General features: G+C 44.2%; 1 protein-coding gene across 2 annotated transcripts in view; it reads right to left on the reverse strand.

The window, feature by feature from the left end:
* THSD4 (thrombospondin type 1 domain containing 4) overlaps positions 1-20,253 on the reverse strand; it is a 660,091-nt gene that overhangs the window by 7,965 nt on the left and 631,873 nt on the right. For both annotated transcript variants that reach the window (XM_017548142.2, XM_017548143.2), the window contains 5 exons: positions 19,620-19,824; positions 17,947-18,120; positions 12,412-12,585; positions 5,068-5,247; positions 679-823 (listed from right to left, as the gene is read on the reverse strand). In XM_017548142.2, the coding sequence (XP_017403631.1) occupies positions 679-823; positions 5,068-5,247; positions 12,412-12,585; positions 17,947-18,120; positions 19,620-19,824 (878 nt within the window). The remainder of the gene's footprint in view (positions 1-678; positions 824-5,067; positions 5,248-12,411; positions 12,586-17,946; positions 18,121-19,619; positions 19,825-20,253) is intronic.

Below are 20,253 nucleotides of genomic sequence, written 5' to 3' on the forward strand. Positions count from 1 at the left end.
CGTGTGTACCTATGCAACAATCTTGCATGTTCTTCACATGTACCCCAAAACCTAAAATGCAATAAAATAAATAAATGGGAAAAAAAAAAGAAAAAAAAAAGTTGACACTTTACTGCTTTGACCTAAAGTCAAATCTTTGAAGGCATTAACTTTCTTTTGAGATGGAATCTTGCTCTGTTGCCCACACTGGAGTGCAGTGGTGTGATCTCGGCTTACTGGAGCCTCTGCCTGCCAGGTTCAAGCAATTCTCCTGCCTCAGCCTCCTGAGTAGCTGGGACTACAGGTATGTGCCACCATGCCTGGCTAATTTTTTGTATTTTCTGTAGAGACAGGGTTTTACCATGCTGCCCAGGCTGGTCTCGAACACCTAATCTCGTGATCCACCTGCCTCAGCCTCCCAAAGAGCTGGGATTACAGACGTGAGCCACCACACCTGGCCGGCATTGCCATTTTAATCAATCCACACTAAAGCATGCTGGGTGGCTTAGACAGCCATCCACACTATGAATGATAGTCTTAAACTATGAAACTTGTCCAAAAGGACTTTGACCCTCTGAACTCCATGACTGTGTGCAAGGTCACAGAAAGACCTGGAAGAGGCTTGTTATTGTCATATCAGAGAATCCGACAAGCTTAAAAAATACAAACATTTCCCCCATGATTGAAATCTCTACTTACCAACTTCAGGGACACAGTCCTGAGGGTTACAAGATTCTCTCTCTTCTGGTTTCAACTGAGGGTCACAGAGGTTACTCAGAGCCATGTCATCTGACAGACACCGCACTTCCCGGACCCGAAAGCCACCCTGGCAGCTCTTGGAACACTGCGTGGGAACAAGGGGAAAAAGTCAGATTTTTGGGCAGACCAATAGCTCAGCACACTGGAGAAGAAAGACACTGGAAAATCTCAAACATTTCCAAAAGGAGATAGAATACGAAAATTCTATCATGTACCTATCAACCAGCTTCCACAATTAGCAACTCATGCCAGGTGTGTCCCATCCATATTCCCAGCCCTCCTGCTCCTCCCACTACGTTGAAGCAAATCTAGACATCTGATCACTTCTTCCATATAATTTAGGGTGTAGTTATAAAAGACAAGAATTCTGTCTTTTAGTGTTTACATGTAAGTTCTTTACATATAAATTCTACCTAGAAATTATAATAATTTCTTATTCTCTTCAATAAAGACTCAGTATTCCGACTTATCTTATGACTCCTATAGATTTTTTTTTTTTTTTTTTCTGAGATGGAGTCTTGCTCTGTTGCCTAGGCTGGAGTGCAGTGGCGTGACCTCAGCTCACTGCAGCCTCTGCCTCCCAGGTTCAAGCGATCCTCCTGCCTCAGTCTCCCCAGTAGTTGGGATTACAAGACATTCATCACCACACCTGTCTAATTGTTGTATTTTTGGTAGAGACAGGGTTTCGCCATGTTGCCCAGGCTGGTCTTGAGCGCCTGACTTCAGGTGATCTGCCCACCATGGTCTCCCAAAGTGCTGGGATTATAGGCGTAAACCACTAGGCCTGGCCAAGATTTTTTAATACAGGTTATTTTTTCCTTTAAAAATCGTATCTGCATCAGTTCTGCACATTGCAATTGGTCAAAATGTCTTTCACGAATCTTTCAATCCATAGGTTTCCCTTCCATTGTCTTTTTCCTCCTTGCACTTAAAAATATTTTGGTTGTGGTCGGGGGTGGAACTGAGTCATTTGTTCTATGGTTTCCCATAGTCTGGATTTTGCTGACAGTGCTCCTGTGGTGTAGTTTGTGTTCTTCTATTCTCTCTATTTTCTGAACACTGGAAGTTGGACCTAGAAGAGGCCTTAACAGGTGCAGGGGTTTTTATTGGTTGGTTTTTTTTGAGACCACTTCCCAGGTGGCTGTCTCTCTTTTGGGGATGTTAGTGGCCACTGATAGGCAATGCTCAGATCCATTAGTTTATTGGGGGCTTGGAATTCTAATTCTATCATTTTCCTTCTATTAGCTGGAAATCTTTCATAAAGTATCCTTCCCCCAGCACCTTTCCTCTTTGGTTACCCAGTGGCATGGTTTGTTTAAGAAAGGGCATAAACAATTGAATCTTTCCCTTCAGGTGCCAGATTTCATAATAATAAGTCGGTTCCCTAACATCCTATAATGATGACCTATTAGTTTTTTAAAGTATTATAAACTTATTGTAAATGGATGTATTTAAACACATGTAATGTGTTTCATCAATCTACTGCATTATTATTCTTACTGATGTTCAGTGGCTCACAGGAGCCTCTACAAATTGGCTCTGGGATGCTTTGGACATGAGCTCCGTTGTTTAAGAACTTCCTTGCTGCCTGCCAGGAAAAGATATTCCAGCCTAACTAACATATATGCTGCCCCAGATCTGGAAGTAGCCACCCATTCTGAATCCCTGGATTGGTCACTGATTCTAGACTCTATCAGTGGGTGAAATTAGGAAAGATTTTTAGAAAGATCACTTATAAGTTCATACTGACACTGCCAATTCGAATTCAGGACAACAGGCTTTTTATTGAGGTCTTAAGCTAAATGATATCTATCATGTATCTGTATCTCTTTTCTCTTAAGCAGAGAATCCTAATTCTCAAGGATACTGGGACTAACAGAATTATACTATCATCTAATTACTCATTTGCCTTCTCACACATGATATGCCCAATCATCGTATCCAATACAACACTCTCACCAAAAATAGGATTATTTCAAACAGCGTGAACGTTTTTCTGCGGTAATTTTTCCTTAGCGATAGACTGTCAAATTACTATGTATTAAAGTCACTTGCTGGTGCCACCAACTGGAAACACGTTTAGATTAATTTGTTTCACTGTATTTTCGGTTTTGGGGGGATTGCTTTCTTTAAATTTAATTTTCTTTTATAATTATCTAAAATATTTACTTAGTTCCAAACTCAAATTTGCAAAACAAGGTGCATTCAAAGAAGTCTAGCTTCCATTAGTCCTTTGCTGTTATAGTGACCACTGACTTCATATTTGTTTCAATTTTTTTTCTAAATTTGCATCTAAAATTTTCCCTTTTTGTGGCACACATATCTATTAGTTTTGACAAATTCATACAGTTGTGTAACTCCCACTGTAAACAAGGCATGAAATAGTTTCACTGTGCACAAACACGATTCCCCCGTGCTGCCCCTCTGCGGTCAGATTACACAGATGTGCTCACGCATCCTCTGGCACGCACTGATCTAGCCTCTGTCTCTGTAGCTTCTCCTTTTACAGAATATTATATAGATGGACTCATATAACATGTAGTTTTCAGAACCTGGCTTTTTTTTTTTTACTTAGCAAAATGCACCGGAAGTTCATCTGTTTTTTCGTTGCTGAGTTTTTTGTTCCACCATGTGGATGCACCACGGTTTGTCTGTCCACCTGCTGACGGACATGTGGGTTGATTCCAGCAGGTGTTTTCGGAGTTTACCTCCTTTGACTTGGCCTGGTGAGCATGGCCGTTTGTAGACTCTCCAGACCAGATGACAAAAGAAAACTGCGATCTGTTCTTATATCCTCAAGCCTTGGCCAACATTAAAATAATGAAATTCCACTTCCCAGAAGTTGACAGGACACCGTTTGACCCACTTCCTTGGTCCCCATCTGCCTCTGAGATGTGGTTTGCTACACAGCCAGATGGCTGTTACCACTGGAGCAGACAGATACTTTTTGGAAATAGAACTCTCAGCTTTTATTCATACATATTTTTTCTAAGCAAAATTCCCTTTCACTGCGAGAAAGGCTCTGGCCCCTACTCTGGGCTCACTACAGCCTCTGCTTGAAAATCGTCGGTGATGAGAAGCAGAATGACCCTTCCCCACTTCCCACCCTGACCCACAGAACTATGCCAATGGTCACCTGGAATGGTGCCCTCGGGAGGTTTTCTGGTCACCTGGAATGATGGTGATGAGGTTTTCCATTTTAGGAAATTTCTTGAAAATGAACTCTCCAACTTGAAAAAAATAAATCTTATCACCACATCCATCCTTTCCCCTTTCATTTCTTAATGACTTATTTCTGTATTTATCAATCTCTCCTTCTCTTTCTTCACTTACACACTACTTCCCTCCTTATAAAAAAGATTTGAAATGACTTGAGAAAGACTTAGAGGGCCACAGATTTTTTAAAAAAGTGAGAAAACTAGGACTAAAGGAAGATAAAGGTAGGAAAAAGAAAGAGAAGCTACGGGAATATTGGCGCATAAAATCCACTTTGCAGGATCTGGTGTACTCTCTCTTTGAGGTGAGCCATCATTTTTGGCTTTGAGCTTCCTAGTAGCCAGTTCAAAGAGAAAACAGAATCAGTCCCACAATCCATAATCCAGAATGTCTATAGGATTTTTAGAAAGTGTATACACACACACACACACACACACACACACACACAGACATTGACACAGACAGAGACAGACAGACAGACAGACAAAGTACTGAGGTCTGACAGAAATTCCTCTGGTGAGTTTTATAAAGAGGTCACTGCAGATGTAGTAATTAAAAAAATTTTTTTAGAGATGGGGTCTTGCTAGTTGCCCAGGCTGGTCTCAAACTCCTAGCCTCAAGTGATCTTCCCTACTTGGCCTCCCAAAATGTTGGGATTATAGGCGTGAACCACCACGCCTGACATCAGATGTAGTACTTTTAACAGCACCCTTGTATCCTCGATCCTCTCTGGCAGCATTGCTCAAAATGCAGTCCAAAGGCAACTGCATCCAAGACACCTCAGGAACTTGCTAAAAATGCAAATCCTCGGCCACGGCTGGCCCAGAGTTGGTCTTGTCAAACAAGATCCCCAGATGATTCCCTGGCACACTGAAGTGTGAGAGTCCCTGTTTTAAGGCTGCTGCAATTTAGAAACCAAGATCATCGAGGTCTCAGGCCTCCTTCACCTAGCAGGCTGAGTCACAAGGTACCCCAGCAGCCACCACCTAAGGTAGATTGCTGTAGGGAATCTCTTTTAGGGCTGAGCCCAGTGCCTGGCCCAGAGGGGTCTATGGGAGTTCAGCTGGGGAACGGTGGGCCAATGCAGCCTCCATCAAGAGCACCATGACTTACCATGCTCCATTCGGTGCTAAACCATTTGGCTCCACAAGGCTTGAGGTGGCAGGATTGCTGGCTGCGGGGTTTTTCCAGGAAAGAACATTCAGAGGGGTCCAACACTTCAAAGGTGTCTGCATTCTTTCTAACACAAATCACCTCCCTCTGTTGCGTCCCATGCCCACACTCAATGGAACACTGCAGAAAGAAGCAGAGAAAATTGAGTGTCACATGATGGACAGGGGGCGGCAACTGCTGTCCATCAAGGGATGCTTATGATGGGCACCATCAATTCTACCACCAATTCTGGGAGGAAGAACTGTGTGGGAACCTGGAAATGTTTCTGGAAGAGAAGTGGTATGTGGATTGCAATTCCCTATGAGTTCTATCTCCAAATGAAGACTAGATGCCCTGATGATCTAAGTGGAGGATGCTGGTCACTAAGATCTTGCTGTTTTCTGTGCTGAGAGGGAAGTAGTTTATCGGAAACTCTCCTGCAGGAACACACCAGCCAGGTCATTGGGTTGTTTCTGTCCCGTAGACTCTGACATCTCTCACAGGAGGTAAGACAATGAGCTGACATTCTCGTTTTTTTTTTTTTTTTTTTTTTGAGACGGAGTTTCGCTCTTGTTACCCAGGCTGGAGTGCAATGGCGCGATCTCGGCTCACCGCAGCCTCCGCCTCCTGGGTTCAGGCAGTTCTCCTGCCTCAGCCTCCTGAGTAGCTGGGATTACAGGCACACGCCACCATGCCCAGCTGAATTTTTGTATTTTTAGTAGAGACGGGGTTTCACCACGTTGACCAGGATGGTCTCGATCTCTTGACCTCGTGATCCACCCGCCTCGGCCTCCCAAAGTGCTGGGATTACAGGCTTGAGCCACCGCGCCCGGCCTGACATTCTCGTTTTATCTGTTAGTCTCTTAGGAGGTGGATACTGTGACTGAATGCTCTCCCAGCCTCTGCACATCTGTGAACACCTAAAGCTGAGAAGAAGACCCAAGACTTGGGGAAATGTACGCTGTGGTCTGCCCTCCCCTTCCAACAGGGCAGCCAGCGGGAACTGTGACTACAGAGCCCAATCTTCTTGTTTCCTTATATGGTGCTGAAATCTGTGCCATGGGGTGGTGACCCCACAAAGAAGCTAGGCAATTCCATATGCTGATGCATTTTGTTAGTTCATGGAAATAAAATGCATATAATGCATATGACTGTTTGGTTATAAATTATCCTATTTAGTTACCTATCACTTCGCTAAATGATTTTGTATTTTGTTTGGTCTACACAATCTTTTTTCTTTTTGAGATAAGGTCTCACTCTGTCACCCAGACTGGAGTGTAGTGGTGTGATCATGGCTCCCTGCAACCTCAACCTCCTGAGCTCAAGTGACCCTCCCACCTAAGCATCCTTGGGACCACAGGTGTGTACCACCTTGCCTGGTTAATTTTTTTTGAGACAGGATCTCACTCTGTCACCTAGGCTAAAGTGCAGTGGTGCAGTCTTGGCTCACTGTGACCTCCACCCCTCAGGCTCAAGTAATCCTCCTACCTCAGCCTCCAGAGTAGCAGGGAATATAGGCACATGTCACCATGCCCGGTCCATTTTTGTATTTTTTGTAGAGCTGGGTTTTGCCATGTCACCCAGGCTGGTCTTGAGCTCCTGAGCCCAAATGATCTGCCTGCCTCAGTCTCCCAAAATGCTGGGATGATAGGCAGAGCCACCACACCAGGCCTTGGCCTGCTAATTAAAAAAAAATTTTTTTAGAGATGGGGGCTGGGCACAGTGGCTCACTCCTATAATCCCAGCCCAGGTGGGATTACAGGAGTAATCCAAGGTGGGTGGATCACCTGGGGTCAGGAGTTTGAGACCAGCCTGGCCAACATGGTGAAACCCTCTCTCTACTAAAAATGCAGGAAGTTAGTTGGGCGTGGTGGCACGTGTCTATAATCCCAGCTACTTGGGAGGCTGAAGCAGGATAATCGCTGGAATCTGGGAGGTGGAGGTTGCAGTGAACCAAGATGGTGCCACTGCATTCCAGCCTGGGTGACAGGGCAAGACTCTGTCTCAAAAAAAAAAAAAAAAAAATTTGTTTTCAGAGACAGGATCTTACTCTGTTACCCAGGCTGGTCTTGAACTCCTGGCCTCAAGCAGTCTTCCTGCCTGGGCCTCTCAATGTTCTGGGATTACAGGCATGAGCCATTGTACCCAGCCTCTTAATACTTTCTGATTAAAAGTTGTAAAGCTGTGGTCTATGTACTTTTATAGACTTTAAAGAATCTACTACCTTTATAAAAAGCCTGTAACGATGTCTGCAGTTCACACTCTAAATATTAGCATTGCTATTCATAAGCAGCCACACAATCAAATAAAAACAGGGAGAAAGAAAAACACCTACCTACAGAAAAAAGCATTATAAAACCCCCAAGCCAACAAATGATGAATTAGCCACACAGGGCATGAATTGGCAGAGGCTATCACCAACAGAAGTTTCTACTTTGTCTATGCCTTTTTGCCATCTTTGTAACATTAAAAAACTACAATATTTCTTTTTTCTTTTTTTTTTTTTTTGAGACGAAGTCTCTCTCTGTTGCCCAGGCTAGCATGCAGTGGCAAGATTTCAGCTCACTGCAACCTCTGCCTCCCAGGTTTAAGTGATTCTCCTGCCTCAGCCTCCCAAGTACTTGGGACTACAGCGGCGAGCCCCCGTGCCTGGCTAATTTTTGTACTTTTAGTAGAGATGGGGTTTCGTCATATTGGACAGAGTGGTCTCGAACTCCTGACCTCAGGTGATCTGCCTGCCTTGGCCTCCCAAAGTGCTGGGATTACAGGTGTGAGCTTCCGCACCCGGCCAAAAAACTACAAAATTTCCTGGTCTGTTTCTCCTATTTTCCTTCATGTTAGTTTATGATTTGGAATGTATTCGTGTCTTGTCCTTTTCTTTCAAGTGCTGCAGCCAATGGAAGAATTGAAGGCAGGAGAAGAGCCACAGGCTGCAACAGGCAAAGGCTGGCCTCTCTGCAGAAAGAATGAGGAGGGGGTGGGGTGGGGGGCGGGGGCGAGCGGCAGGGGTGGAACGCTGGACTGAAGTCAGGAGACATGGAAATTAGTCTAGACAGCGTCAGTAAATAGCTCCGTGTCTTTGGCCAAGACACTGCACTTCCCCAGGTCGCTCTGATCTTATCTGAAAATCGAAAATAAGGGGTTTGGAAACATGATCTGAAAGATCCATCACTGCTATGAGATCCTACCTCTGTACTTAAATGTGTGGCGGAAAAGAAGACTGCAAACCTTGATCAGAACCTGAAGTTATCTTCTGCTATTTTTTGGCAAGTCCTTGATGAGATTGTGTTCTTAAGGGAGAATGAGCACGTCTCAGCCTTCTTTTATTGTAAATGCTCAGAAATAGCAGAATATGTGTGTTTGGAAAGTGAATAAATGTGTGTGTGTGTATGCATCTCTCAATCTCTCTCTCTCTGTCTCTGTGTATGGGTATTTCTCTCTCTCTCTGTGTGTATGTGTGCATGAGGCAGCATTTGAAAACAAGAAAGGGTACTCAGTCTTGGTGGTCCAGAAATTATGGGGAACCTGTGAACACTGAAAAACAGATGAGATCAAAGTGAAGAAGGAAACTAGAGTCCAAATACACACAGAGGAGGAGCTCTAGCAAAGCTCATATGCTTCAGGCTAGATTGGTGGTGGACGGACAATGAGTGATCAGCTGAGTTACTGGCCAAGAGCAGCTGGGCTGGCCTGACTATACCAGGAAGAGGAAGCAGTGAGTCATCTGCCAGAAGCATTTGTGTCAAAGTGCAAAATGAAGTCATTTTTAAGTATTCAAGGGCTCAGAAATCTTACCACTTACAAATCCTAATCAAAAGACTTTCTGGGTTATAGCCTTAAGCAAAATAAAAAGGAACCAGACAGACGACACAGAATGTAAAAGAAGGAGCTGGCAAAGACACCAATAAAAGCCGTTATTACTAATGAATACCAGGTGTCTTTTTGGAATGATCAAAATGTGTTGGAACTGGATAATGCTGATGGTTGTACAACTTTGTGAACTTACTAAAAACCAATGAATTGTGTATTTTTACAGGGTGAATTTTATGGTATGTAAACTATATTTCAATAACAAATAACCTTTGGGGGACAGGAGAAAGCTGTTTTAAAATGTAAATTCATATTTTCTATAAAATTAACATTAATCTGGAGCCTGATCCAGATAATACCAACATCTTTCTGGAAATATTGTAGATTGAGAGGGTGGAGGTAAATAAAAGGGGAACCCTTCTATTTTCTTTTAGGAGAGGATGTAGTTACTGATAACTTGACACTAATGAAAACATTAAAGTTTAAAATTCTGTGCTAAAAATTTGAGTGTTATCACAGAAGACATACCACTAGACGATGTATAACTTTCAAAATGTTAGAGGAAAAGAAATGGAATTTTAAAAACCTGACTAATACTAAATATGTAGAAAGGAAAGAGGAAAGACGCAAGAAAGCATGGCAATAGAAAACACAAAATACGAAAAATAAGATGGTAGGGAAAAGTCTAAACATATAATGATTACAATAAATATAAATGGTCAAAATTTAACTCTTAAAATACAGAGATTTATAGATTAGGTAAAAATAAAGTCAAAAATAGTCCTGCATATGAAAGACATACCTTAAAAATACATAGAAAGTTTGAAAATTAAGAAACGGATGAAGATATATCAGGTGAAAATCAATAATGGAGTAATTCAAACAGTAGATAAAATATAACCACAGATAAAAGCATACATGACAAAGTAATATTTAATAGGGATAAATGCTTTCAATGAGAAGTGATGGCAGTTATGCATGTTTCTGCACCTAAAGAATTCCTATAGTTGCATTTTGGTGGATCACTGATCCATGAAAAGATGAGAATACAAGTATCTATTGCAATAAATGCAATCAATAAACTACTCCAGACCCACAGGCCAACAAAATGGCTGCTCCAGAAGACTAGAGACTGTGACAGATCTCCCCAGAACTAAGACAATCTAAGGTTCTAGTAAACTCAGAATTGATAGAGAAGAATGGAAATAATTCTGGTCATAAATAATAGACTTGGCAGATGCTTATGAATAAGAGTTGGGCTACTATGCCTCCAGAGTAGAAAGAGACTTCCTAAGCTTGATATACTCTAGTTTTCAGGGATCTGGGAAGCAGCAGAAAAGGAATATATTCCTTTATTGGTGGAGTCAGAAAGACTCTAAAGCCAGAAACTCCTTGGTCTCTGCCTCTCCGTGGACTTAGGTCTCATCCTCTCAGGCTGGCTTTTTGCACAAGCCTCAGTAGGAGAAACATTTATTTTTATATTCTAAAGTCAGTTAATGTTTAAAACTTACCTTTCAAGAAATAAGCATGCTCTCACTTCAATTTCTTTTGGGATAATGTCAAATTCCTAGGGCAGGGAGTTGCCAGCAGGCCCTGACATCCTTATAAATCCGGAACCAAAACCTTGTCCACATTCAATTGTATCCTGACCCTTTTGGACAACAGAGCAACAAATCCTTTCTTCCTAATCTTGGCAGAAATAAAGGTTGTCTTTGCCATGGTTCATATCACTCTTAGTTCTTTGAGCTTAGTTCTAAAGTCAATAGGAGGCCACAAGCAAAAAAGGCCCTGAATCCTGCTCCATTCTCTTCTGAGAATGGTAGACACATGAATTCAATTGTATTACTTACATTCACGTGTGTGACTATAATGATCTGATGCTATGATTTCACACATCTATGGATATTTGGCATAACTGGTGTCCCATAAACAGTCACTACTAAATTACCTTTGGGGTTTAAGTCTTATGCATTTTGCTACTAGCAAGGAGATAGAAATAGCTGGCAGAAAAAATCAACATGGAGGGATGGAAACTAATATTTATTAAGTATTTCCCATATCCTAAGCAATGGGTAACTTTATGTATAGCATCTCATGAAAACCTCTTAACAACATTAGGAGGTTGGTATTATTACCTTCATATTCAGATGAGGAAGCAGGCTCAGAGGTTAAATCACTCACCTAAAGCCAGAAAACTAATGAGAAGTCAAGCTAGGATCAGTTAGCAAGTGTGTCTAACTTTGATATTCACCAGAGTAGCACTGGAAGTACTTGAATTCTTTCTGAATTCTCTATATTTTACAAGTTGTATTATAAAAATATTAAAGGGAATTTGAAAAGAAAAACATTTCCCCATGCTTTTTGCATAAAAAACTACACGTTGAAGTGGTAGAGGTGTTAGGGTTTGAATATTTTCACGTTCCATTTCTCACTTCCCATTGTGCCATATGCACTTCTTAGACATCTTCCTAACGATTGCTGTCATTGTCACCTTATATTTTCCTGAGTTATGATATACCATAATATCCACAACCATCCTGTTGTCATGATCATCTCTGTTGAAAAAGGCTTCTTTTTTTCCTTTTGTTAATTATTTCCTTAAAATGAATCCCCAAGAGTGGGGTGACTGGGTTAAGGCAAATGAACATTTTTATGGTTCTTGACTTTTATTGCCAAATTGCTTTCCAAAGGGGTTGTATCCATTTACAAGGACAAGGCGGTGCATTTTTTTCCAAGGTCAGTTTTTAAAGATACTTAAAAGAAATAAAATTCTATATGGAGCCAGAGGTCTTGATAATGTGTAAATCATGATCATAAGCCAAACAGTCCTTGGAGAACCAGCCAGCCCTGGGAGCCAAATGCTAAGCGTTCCAAGAACTCCAATACTGATGGTAATCAAAACGAGGCAGTCATTTCCACATTTTCTTAGTGGGGTTCATGTTCAGTTTTGGAAGAGTGAGGGAAAATGTAATTCATCAATTATTAAAGTAATTAAGTATTATTTATTCTTCATAATGAAGAATTACAAGTTCTAAAATTTCTGCTTCGGACATTGTCAAATGTCGAAAAAACTGGCTTTATTAACAGGAATATGAATAGCAGCAACCACCATTTATTGTGTGTCAGGCGCTGTGCTACATTCTTCATACATGTGATTTCACGATTTCATTTCTTCTAAAAATAACCTCGTAAGGTACCATGGCTGCTGGCATTTGTAGATGAGGAAAGCATGTTAGACCATAATCTCCTTGAGGGCAGGGATATTTGTGTGTTGCTCACTGATGTAGCCTGAGTACTTAGAGGAGCACACAGTAGGTGCTCAATGAACACTGTTGACTGACTGAGGCTCCAGGAATATAAATACGTTCTACAGGGTCACAGATAGACAGTGGGACTCAAAGTTGGGACACCTGACACAAAGTCCTGGTTCCTGACCCCTCTGCTATGGTGCCTCTTGCCTGGCACAGGCAGACGTGCCCAGTTCTGGCCACTCACCTGACTCCAGCTCCCGGTGAACCACTCCACCTTGCCCGTGCAGGGTCCATTGTCACATGGGGTGGCCTCTGCCGGCCGGTTGTTCCCACAGCCCTCCAGGGGTAGGCTGCTGACATGGTTGGTCATGCACACCACCGAGCGTGTCCGCACTCCAGCCCCACACTCCGCTGAGCACTGTGAGACAGGGGAAGGGCACGTTAGTGGGGAGGCCCTGGCAGCTGCTGAAGCTGCTTTCAAATGATGCAAAGGAGGATGGAATGCTTCATTTCCCGCCATCTGCTTCCCCTAGAAATATCTGACGGTGTCTCATGCATAGCCTGCCCCATCATGGGATGTCAGTAGGGTGACTCCTGCCTTAGATTTTCTGGGTTGGGCTTCATTCTAAATTCCAAATATCCGGTCTCACCACTGCAGTTAATTCACTTATACCTCTTAGGCTATCTTTCTCAGCTTTTGGTTTCAAAAATATAGTCAGGTTGGCTGAGTATGGTGGCTCATGCCTGTAATACCAGCAGCGCTTTGGGAGACTGAAGTGGGAGGATTGCTTGAGGCCAGAAATTTGAGGCTAGCCTGGGTAGCACAGCAAGACTGGCTCTACAAAAATGTTAAAAAAATTAGCGAGGAGTGGTGGTGTGCACCTGTAGTCCCAGGTACTCGAGAGGTAAGGCAGGAGGATCACTTGAACCCAAGGGTTTGAAGCTACAGTGAGCTATGATTGTACCCTGCACTCCAGCCTGGGCAACAGAGTGAGAAGACCCTGTCCGTAAAAATAAAAATAAAAAGAATTAAAAAAATATATTCAGCTGAAGCAGAATGGGTGCATGAAAACCTGGGCACATGAGACTGCGCCACTGCACACTCCAGCCTGGGTTACAGAGCAAGACACCATCTCAAAAATAAATAAATAAAAATAATAAAAGGTAAATAGAATTTCAGTTGTCTTCATGTTACCAACCCTTAAATCGTTTCTTTCCAGTTAATTTTCATCTGACTAGTTAACTTAATTTTCTGCTTTTAAAACCAAGTAATGTAGATGCATCTGGGAAAGTGTCTCCACATCCCCATGTGCTTAATTTAAAAGACGAATGTTAAGGACCATGCCGGTGCCCAATGGGAGGACATCACGCGGATGAGGCCTAAGAGGAGTTTCACTTTCTAACAACACCTGCAGTGAGAAGCCCAACAAGCGTAAATGTGAAAGGAGCTCACCACACAGGACCTGGCCCAGGAAGCCGGTCAGCAGAAGCAAGGGGAAGGAGAAGCCCCCTAGCAGGGAGCACGGACTAACCTTCCAAGTGAGGCTCCAAACCCCACCCACCCACAGTCCTTAAAGGATGTTCCTAAAAGGACCAAATCTGCTTTGCTAGTCAGAAAAGGACAAGACTCGTAATCGAACTTCTAGGCTGATAAAGCACAGAAACACACGGAATTCCTCAACAACCATATGGTGGGGACTGCCTTCTCACTCCAGCAACATTAAATCCTAACCTTGGCCCAATTGGCCCCTGAGGGACTCTAAGGCTCTAATAACTATTCTTGAACGTCAGCTTCAGGCATCATTTCTTGTCATTTAAATAACTCAGTATTTTTTTCCTGGAAAACTTTCTTAGAAATTAGGTGTTACCAAACTGAGGCTGGTGGACTTTCTAAAAGCGTTTTTTCCTATGGTGATTAAAAATGGCACATGTGCTTAAACCGATCATTGATTTGCAGAACCTAAAAGTCAGTGATGCTTACTTCTGATAAGGCCCACTCTCAATTAAAAGCAGCTGAAAGGTGTTGGTAAGGCCAGAAGAACTTTGTGTCCCTAGAAGTTTAAGAGATTCCCACTGGGGTTACAACCTCAATTCGTTTAGGGAAAGAATAGTTAATTTTAAATTGGGCCAATAAGACATACTCTGTGCCCTTCAGTGTTTGCAAACCTTAATTGTCTTTGGTCTCTCCCTCTTGAGCTTGTTGAATCGGAGGCTGTGTCTCATTCCTGACTGGCATGTAACAGGTGCTCAACACATGTTTATTCCCAGTAATAAAAAATTTCATAGCTCAGACTAAAGCTTAACAAAGCCGACTTTTACACAAAGCACTATTCACAGGTGGAAGACTGCCATCTGCTGGTCATTCTAGGGGCTGAACCTGCTCTAAGACCAACTGGTGGCCCAAAGGCCCCTGGTGACAAGGAGCAACAGGGCAAGACCTGTCTCTAAAAAGTAAAAATAGGCTGGTGTGGTGGCTCATGCCTGCCCTTTGGGAGGTTGAGGTGGGAGAATCATGAGGTCAGGAGTTCAAGACCAGCCTGGCCAACATGGTGAAACCCTGTCTCTGCTAAAAATACAAAAAATTATCTGGGTGTGGTGGCGGGTGCCTATAATCTCAGCTACACAGGAGGCTGAGGCGGCAGAATCACTTGAACCCAGGAGATGGAGGTTGCAGTGAGCCAAGATTGCACCACTGCACTCTTGTCTGAGGGGTAGTACGAGACTCCGTCTCAAAAAAATAAAAATAAATAAATACATAAAAATAAAAACTAAAAAATCCCAAACATTTAGAAAATAGGAGATTGTTTCAATTATGTAGTTCTATAATAGCTTATAATAAAAATAATGTTTTAAAGATTTTTGTGCTTATAATAATTATATGAAAAGAGCAGGTGACCAAATTATGCATACATTACGATTTATATCTGTAAAATATGTATGAGGAAAAAAGCTATGTAGGTAAAATATGTATGAGAATAGAACAGCTTGAAGTAGAGCTTAAAGCAATCTCAAATTTTCTTTCAGTGAAGAGATTTGGAGCATACTTTTCCTTTTCCAAATGTTTCATATTCTTAAAACAATACTGCATTACTTTATAACCAGAAAAAAATCAACAGTATTTGAAAAAGAATCTTTCCAATAAAAAAATGAAAGCCTAGCATCATTCTTTTCACCCATTTGCTGATACAGGAAATCCATCCAGTTTACTGTGAACGCAAATGAGTTTTGGGTTGGTTAGAAATTCAGAAACGGAATCACAAAAGGATAAGCTGAGGAAACCAGGGAGTTTTAGCCTGAAGAAAGTGGAACGGGTCCCCCAATGGCTGTAGGGCCATCCTTTTCTAAAGGACATGGGGACTTAGTAAGAAACATTTTGTTGGTTCATTGTAAAAGGAGACCTTTTGACACCTTGAGCTGTACAGAAAACAGATGTAATTGGACATACAATTTGTGATAAAGGGTTTGGACAAGAGCTGTGACCTATGTCAGGGACACCGCAGAGGATTCCTCATGCTGGCAAGGAGGCTGACATCAGAAACATCTTTCCCTACTGTTTCCACAGTGCCTCTAGCTAATGTTTGGGATGGGAGGCTTGGAAAATGGGGATACACAAGAAGAACTAGGATGAGCCCTCCTGGACTCAGCTTCATGGCAGAAGTCAGCGACCAGGTCAGCATTTACTCTCTGTCTGTTGCTGTTTGGTTAGAGTCTCCCAGATGGCCAAATTAGTGTCTGTCCTGGGCCTGAGGGCACAGTCAGATACTCATCTTGGGAGCTCAGTATTTGCACCAAGGGCTCTCTATCCGGGACCATCCCGGGGTTAAGGGGCAGGGTCTGTATGCCATGAGGTGTGGGGAACCCACAAGATGAGTCGCTAGGTAAGAATCTCCAGGACCATCTCAGGAGGTGGAGTGAAGGCTGCATTTGCAGGCTTGTCCTTCCTTTCTGTCTGGATAACACTCTCTATGGAAGTGGAGCGTTATGGTGATGAGAGGGACAAAATTCAGGGGCGTCTTACACCTCAGAGGGAGAGAAAACCTGTGTGAACACCTCTAGGGGTGATGTTCAAAATACTCAACGGCAGGTGCACAGGTCAGTGACCAGTCAAAATGAACAATGAACAGTTGGAGACAGCCAATGTGGCAGTATGGGGCATGTCTGCTGATGTCCCTAAACTGCATGAAAGGGTCCTTCTTTGAGTCTGAGATACTGTGATTGTTGTTCTCATGATGCTGGGGGGTGTAGACTGGGGTGGGGGCTCACAGGCTGCATCAGGTCCCCTAAGATCCATGAATTGGCTGGGGGCTCCTCTGTCTTCTTTATGGCCTTGTTACTCAGAGCGTGGTCCTTGGACCAGTGGCCTCAGGGACCTGGGAACCTATTAGAAATGTACACTGTGGTCAGGCGCGGTGGCTCATGCCTACAATTCCAGCATTTCAGGAGGCCGAGGTGGGCAGATCACATGAGCCCAGGAGTTCAAGACCAGCCTGGGCAACATGGTGAAACCACAAAAAAATACAAAAATTAGCCAGGGGTGGTGGCAAGGCAACTATAGTCCCACCTATGTGGGTGGGGGTGGGGAGGGGGCTGAGGTGGGAGGATCACTTGAGCCCAGGAGGAAGAAGCTGCAATAAGCTAAGATTGTCCCATTGTGCTTCAGCCCGGGCAACAGAATGAGACCCTGTATCAAAAAAAAAAAAAGAAAAAGAAAAAGAAAAAGAATAGCAATGTGGACTCCCTGGCTCCACCCCACACCTGCTGCGTCAGATCTGCACTTTAACGCAGTTCACGGGTAATGTGTAGGCACAGGATTCTAGCAAGGGAAGTGGGGCAGACCTAGTGTATCCCAGCGGTGGGCTGCTAACCAAGGTCAGAGATGACCAGTCAGGTCCTCATCCCAGGTAAACTCTCTAGATCTCCCGGAGAATCCAGAACCTGGACTTGGTACCTCTGACAGCTGTGCAGCTGCCCTGGGCAAACCCTCTGGCCTCCCTCATGCCCGCCGATCTGCCGCTGCCACTGGGAAAGGAAGCACAATTGCTTATCTCCTTCCTCCTCTCTTCTCCCTGTCCCTGGGTATGTTCTTCAATTTGTTTACAGTCTTTTCTCGAACTTTATTTCTGATTGTGGCAGAATACACATAACATAAAATTGACCATTGTAACCACTTTTAAACCCAAGCTCCGTGGCATTGGGTACACACATGCTGTCGTGTAACCACCCCTCCATCTCCAGAGTCCCTTTTTCGTATAAATCATCCTTTTGCCCTTGGTAGACGGATTTAATCTATGACTGCTTTCCCTCGTATCCAGGTAACTGGTGGACTAATGGTTAACTATATATGCCTTTGAGTCATTCTTTGACACCTGAGACTCCCCATGGGAGGTCAGGCTACTGGGGAGGGAAATGGGGTGTGGGATGTTTTGAGTTGGCAGGAAGCAGTAGACGGCCTGCCATTGCTGAGTACCTATGAGATGCCGGTACTCACGAGATATATGAAAGACGTGATGTAATTATTCACTTTACCTAGCATGACTGAGTGACCACATGGAGTGCTAAGGACAGTTCAATCAAGTTTTTCACCCACTCCTCGCCTCTGGAGCCCCTCAGTCCTCATGTAAGGATAGAAGCCTACAATAAATCCTCTCTGGGCTTCCCCACCTGCACACCAGAGCCAGAAATCAGCCTTGGGATTCTGAGCTTATGATTGATCTTCCCGTGGTTTCGAGGGCAGCTGGCAGACCTTGGTCCCCGGCGCTGTGCCCGCCATCACACTCACCCTTTCACTCCACTCAGTGAGGAACCAGCTCTTGGCACAAGGTCCCATGTCACAGTTCTCAATGTCATTCGGCCGGAGCTTCATGTTGCATTCCTCATCGGCAACCACGTCCCCAATGTTGCTCACACACTTCACGTCGCGGGTCCTCTGTCCCACTCCACAGGGCACCGAGCACTGAAACACACAGCACGCTGGTGTCAGGACAGCCAGCGGCTTCAGCTCTGGGAGAGAATCACCAGCATGGCGCCTGCAGCCTTTGTTACCAGCCCCATGAGACCACGATGAGGCCCTGTCATGCCTGTCACCACCTGGGGCAGGGACCTGAGCTCTAGAAAACTCTACAGCCCTTTTCTCCAAGACCTTCTTAGATGCCTCACCTACTGTAAACTAAAAATTAAATCCTCAGCTGGGCGTGGTCGCTCATGCCTGTAATCCAAGCACTTTGGAGGCCAAGGCGGGTGGATCACCTGAGGTCGGGAGTTCAAGACCAGCTTGGCCAACATGGTGAAACCCCATCTTTATATATATAAAAAAAATTAAATCCTAAGCCCTCCAGCTGACTGAACAGGCTTCCTCTCGGGCAAGGAGACCCCAGAGAAACTTTAAACATGGAGTTCCTGGCCACGAGAGGATGGGAGGATGGACACAGCCTGTCATACCACTGCCCTTCTGAAGTCTAGACACAACTAACCAGCATTACTGTTAAGGAGAGAAATCATAAGATTGACCAAATGGACTCTCTGTGGCAATAAGATACCAAATTATAAACAGGGCCCAATGCCATGGCAGGCAAGGATTAAGTCATGCACCTCTGCCCTTGAAGAATCAACCACGTTTTAAGTTGCCTGTGAAGAAGGTCTTACGATTTGTGGCTTATATCCTGTTCTGAATAAAGAACATTACTGTGAGTCCCTCAGATCTTATGAATTCTTCATACTGTTGACATACTGATTAATATGTAACCTGTGGACACTGAAGAGGACGATGGCTTGTTTCTGAGTCATAAAGTTTTGCTGATTTATTTCTGATTCATGTTACTGGCTTGCACTTAATACATTTAGCCTATATGTTGTCATCTGTAGCCAGTGATTATGACCTCTGTGCTGTACCCTCCAATGAAAAAGACAACTCCAATTCAAGGGGTCCCCTTCTCTTCTCCTAAATGTTCTTCTAAAAGCCTTTCAACTTGTCACAGGCTTTGGACCACGTCCAACGTCGGTGGTATGTCTTTTGGGGTTGGTTTTTACATTGGCTTCCAATAAATCTTTATGAAATTATTACTGCCTTAACAGCCTTAATTTTGGTTGACACCACTTTATCCTTCCAGGCCTCAGTCTTTTCATCTATGAAATGGGTGGGGAAGATTGGAAGGAGTTAGCTCTACCAGCAGTTGCCAACCTTCACTTCGCCATGATGCACAGAACAGATGAGGCTGGTATCACAGGACCCCCCTGGGCTCGCCCATAAAGTTGGCTGCGTGTGGCACACACTACCCTGAACTCGACTGAATTATCGGTCCATCCCATGGTTTGCGGAAACAGCTGTCCAGACCCCCACGGCATGTGTTCCCTCCTGTGGAACTCAGGGTTACCCATCTCAGGTCTTGGTGGGGGAGGCTGGAGAGTGGGGTGGGAGCTGGAAAGGGGGCTGGAGCGGGCTGCCGTGCTGCGTACCGAGGTCCAGTCGGTCCGGATCTGCCACTCACTGCAGATCTTGAGTTGGCAGGTGCTGGTGGTCTCGGGCTTCTCCAGGTGCTGGCAGCGGTAGGGCTGCACCGTCAGGCTGCGGTTGGCATACACCTGGCGGCACAGGACCTGGCGGTGCTGCATGCCCAGGCCACAGGTCTTGCTGCACTCAGACCACTCCCCGATGTCCCAGCTAGCTCAGGAATGAGAGAGCGAGAGAGACAACCTTCAGTCAACAAGAAGGGAGCATGAGCCTGCCCCAACTTACACAGAATCATCAGAATCACCACGGGTGGAGTCTCTTACTAGAGTGTTGTTTAAAAGTCAGCCTAGGCTGGGTGCAGTGGTACACGCCTGTAATCCCAGCACTTTGGGAGGCTGAGGTGGGAGGATGGCTTGAGCCCAGGAGTTCTAGAACAGCCTGGGCAACATGGCAAAACCCCATCTCTACAAAAAATACCAAAGTTGGCTGGGTGTGGTGGGCATGACTTTATTCTCAGCTACTTGGGTGGCTGAGGTGGAGGGATGGCTTTAGCCCAGAGATTAAGGCTGCAGTGAGCCATGATTGTGCCACTGCACTCCAGCCTGGGCAACAGAACAAGACCTTGTCTTGAAGGGGAAA

Source organism: Cebus imitator, unplaced genomic scaffold, assembly GCF_001604975.1.
Source record: "Cebus imitator isolate Cc_AM_T3 unplaced genomic scaffold, Cebus_imitator-1.0 Scaffold203, whole genome shotgun sequence".
Classification (NCBI taxonomy): Eukaryota; Metazoa; Chordata; class Mammalia; order Primates; family Cebidae; genus Cebus; species Cebus imitator.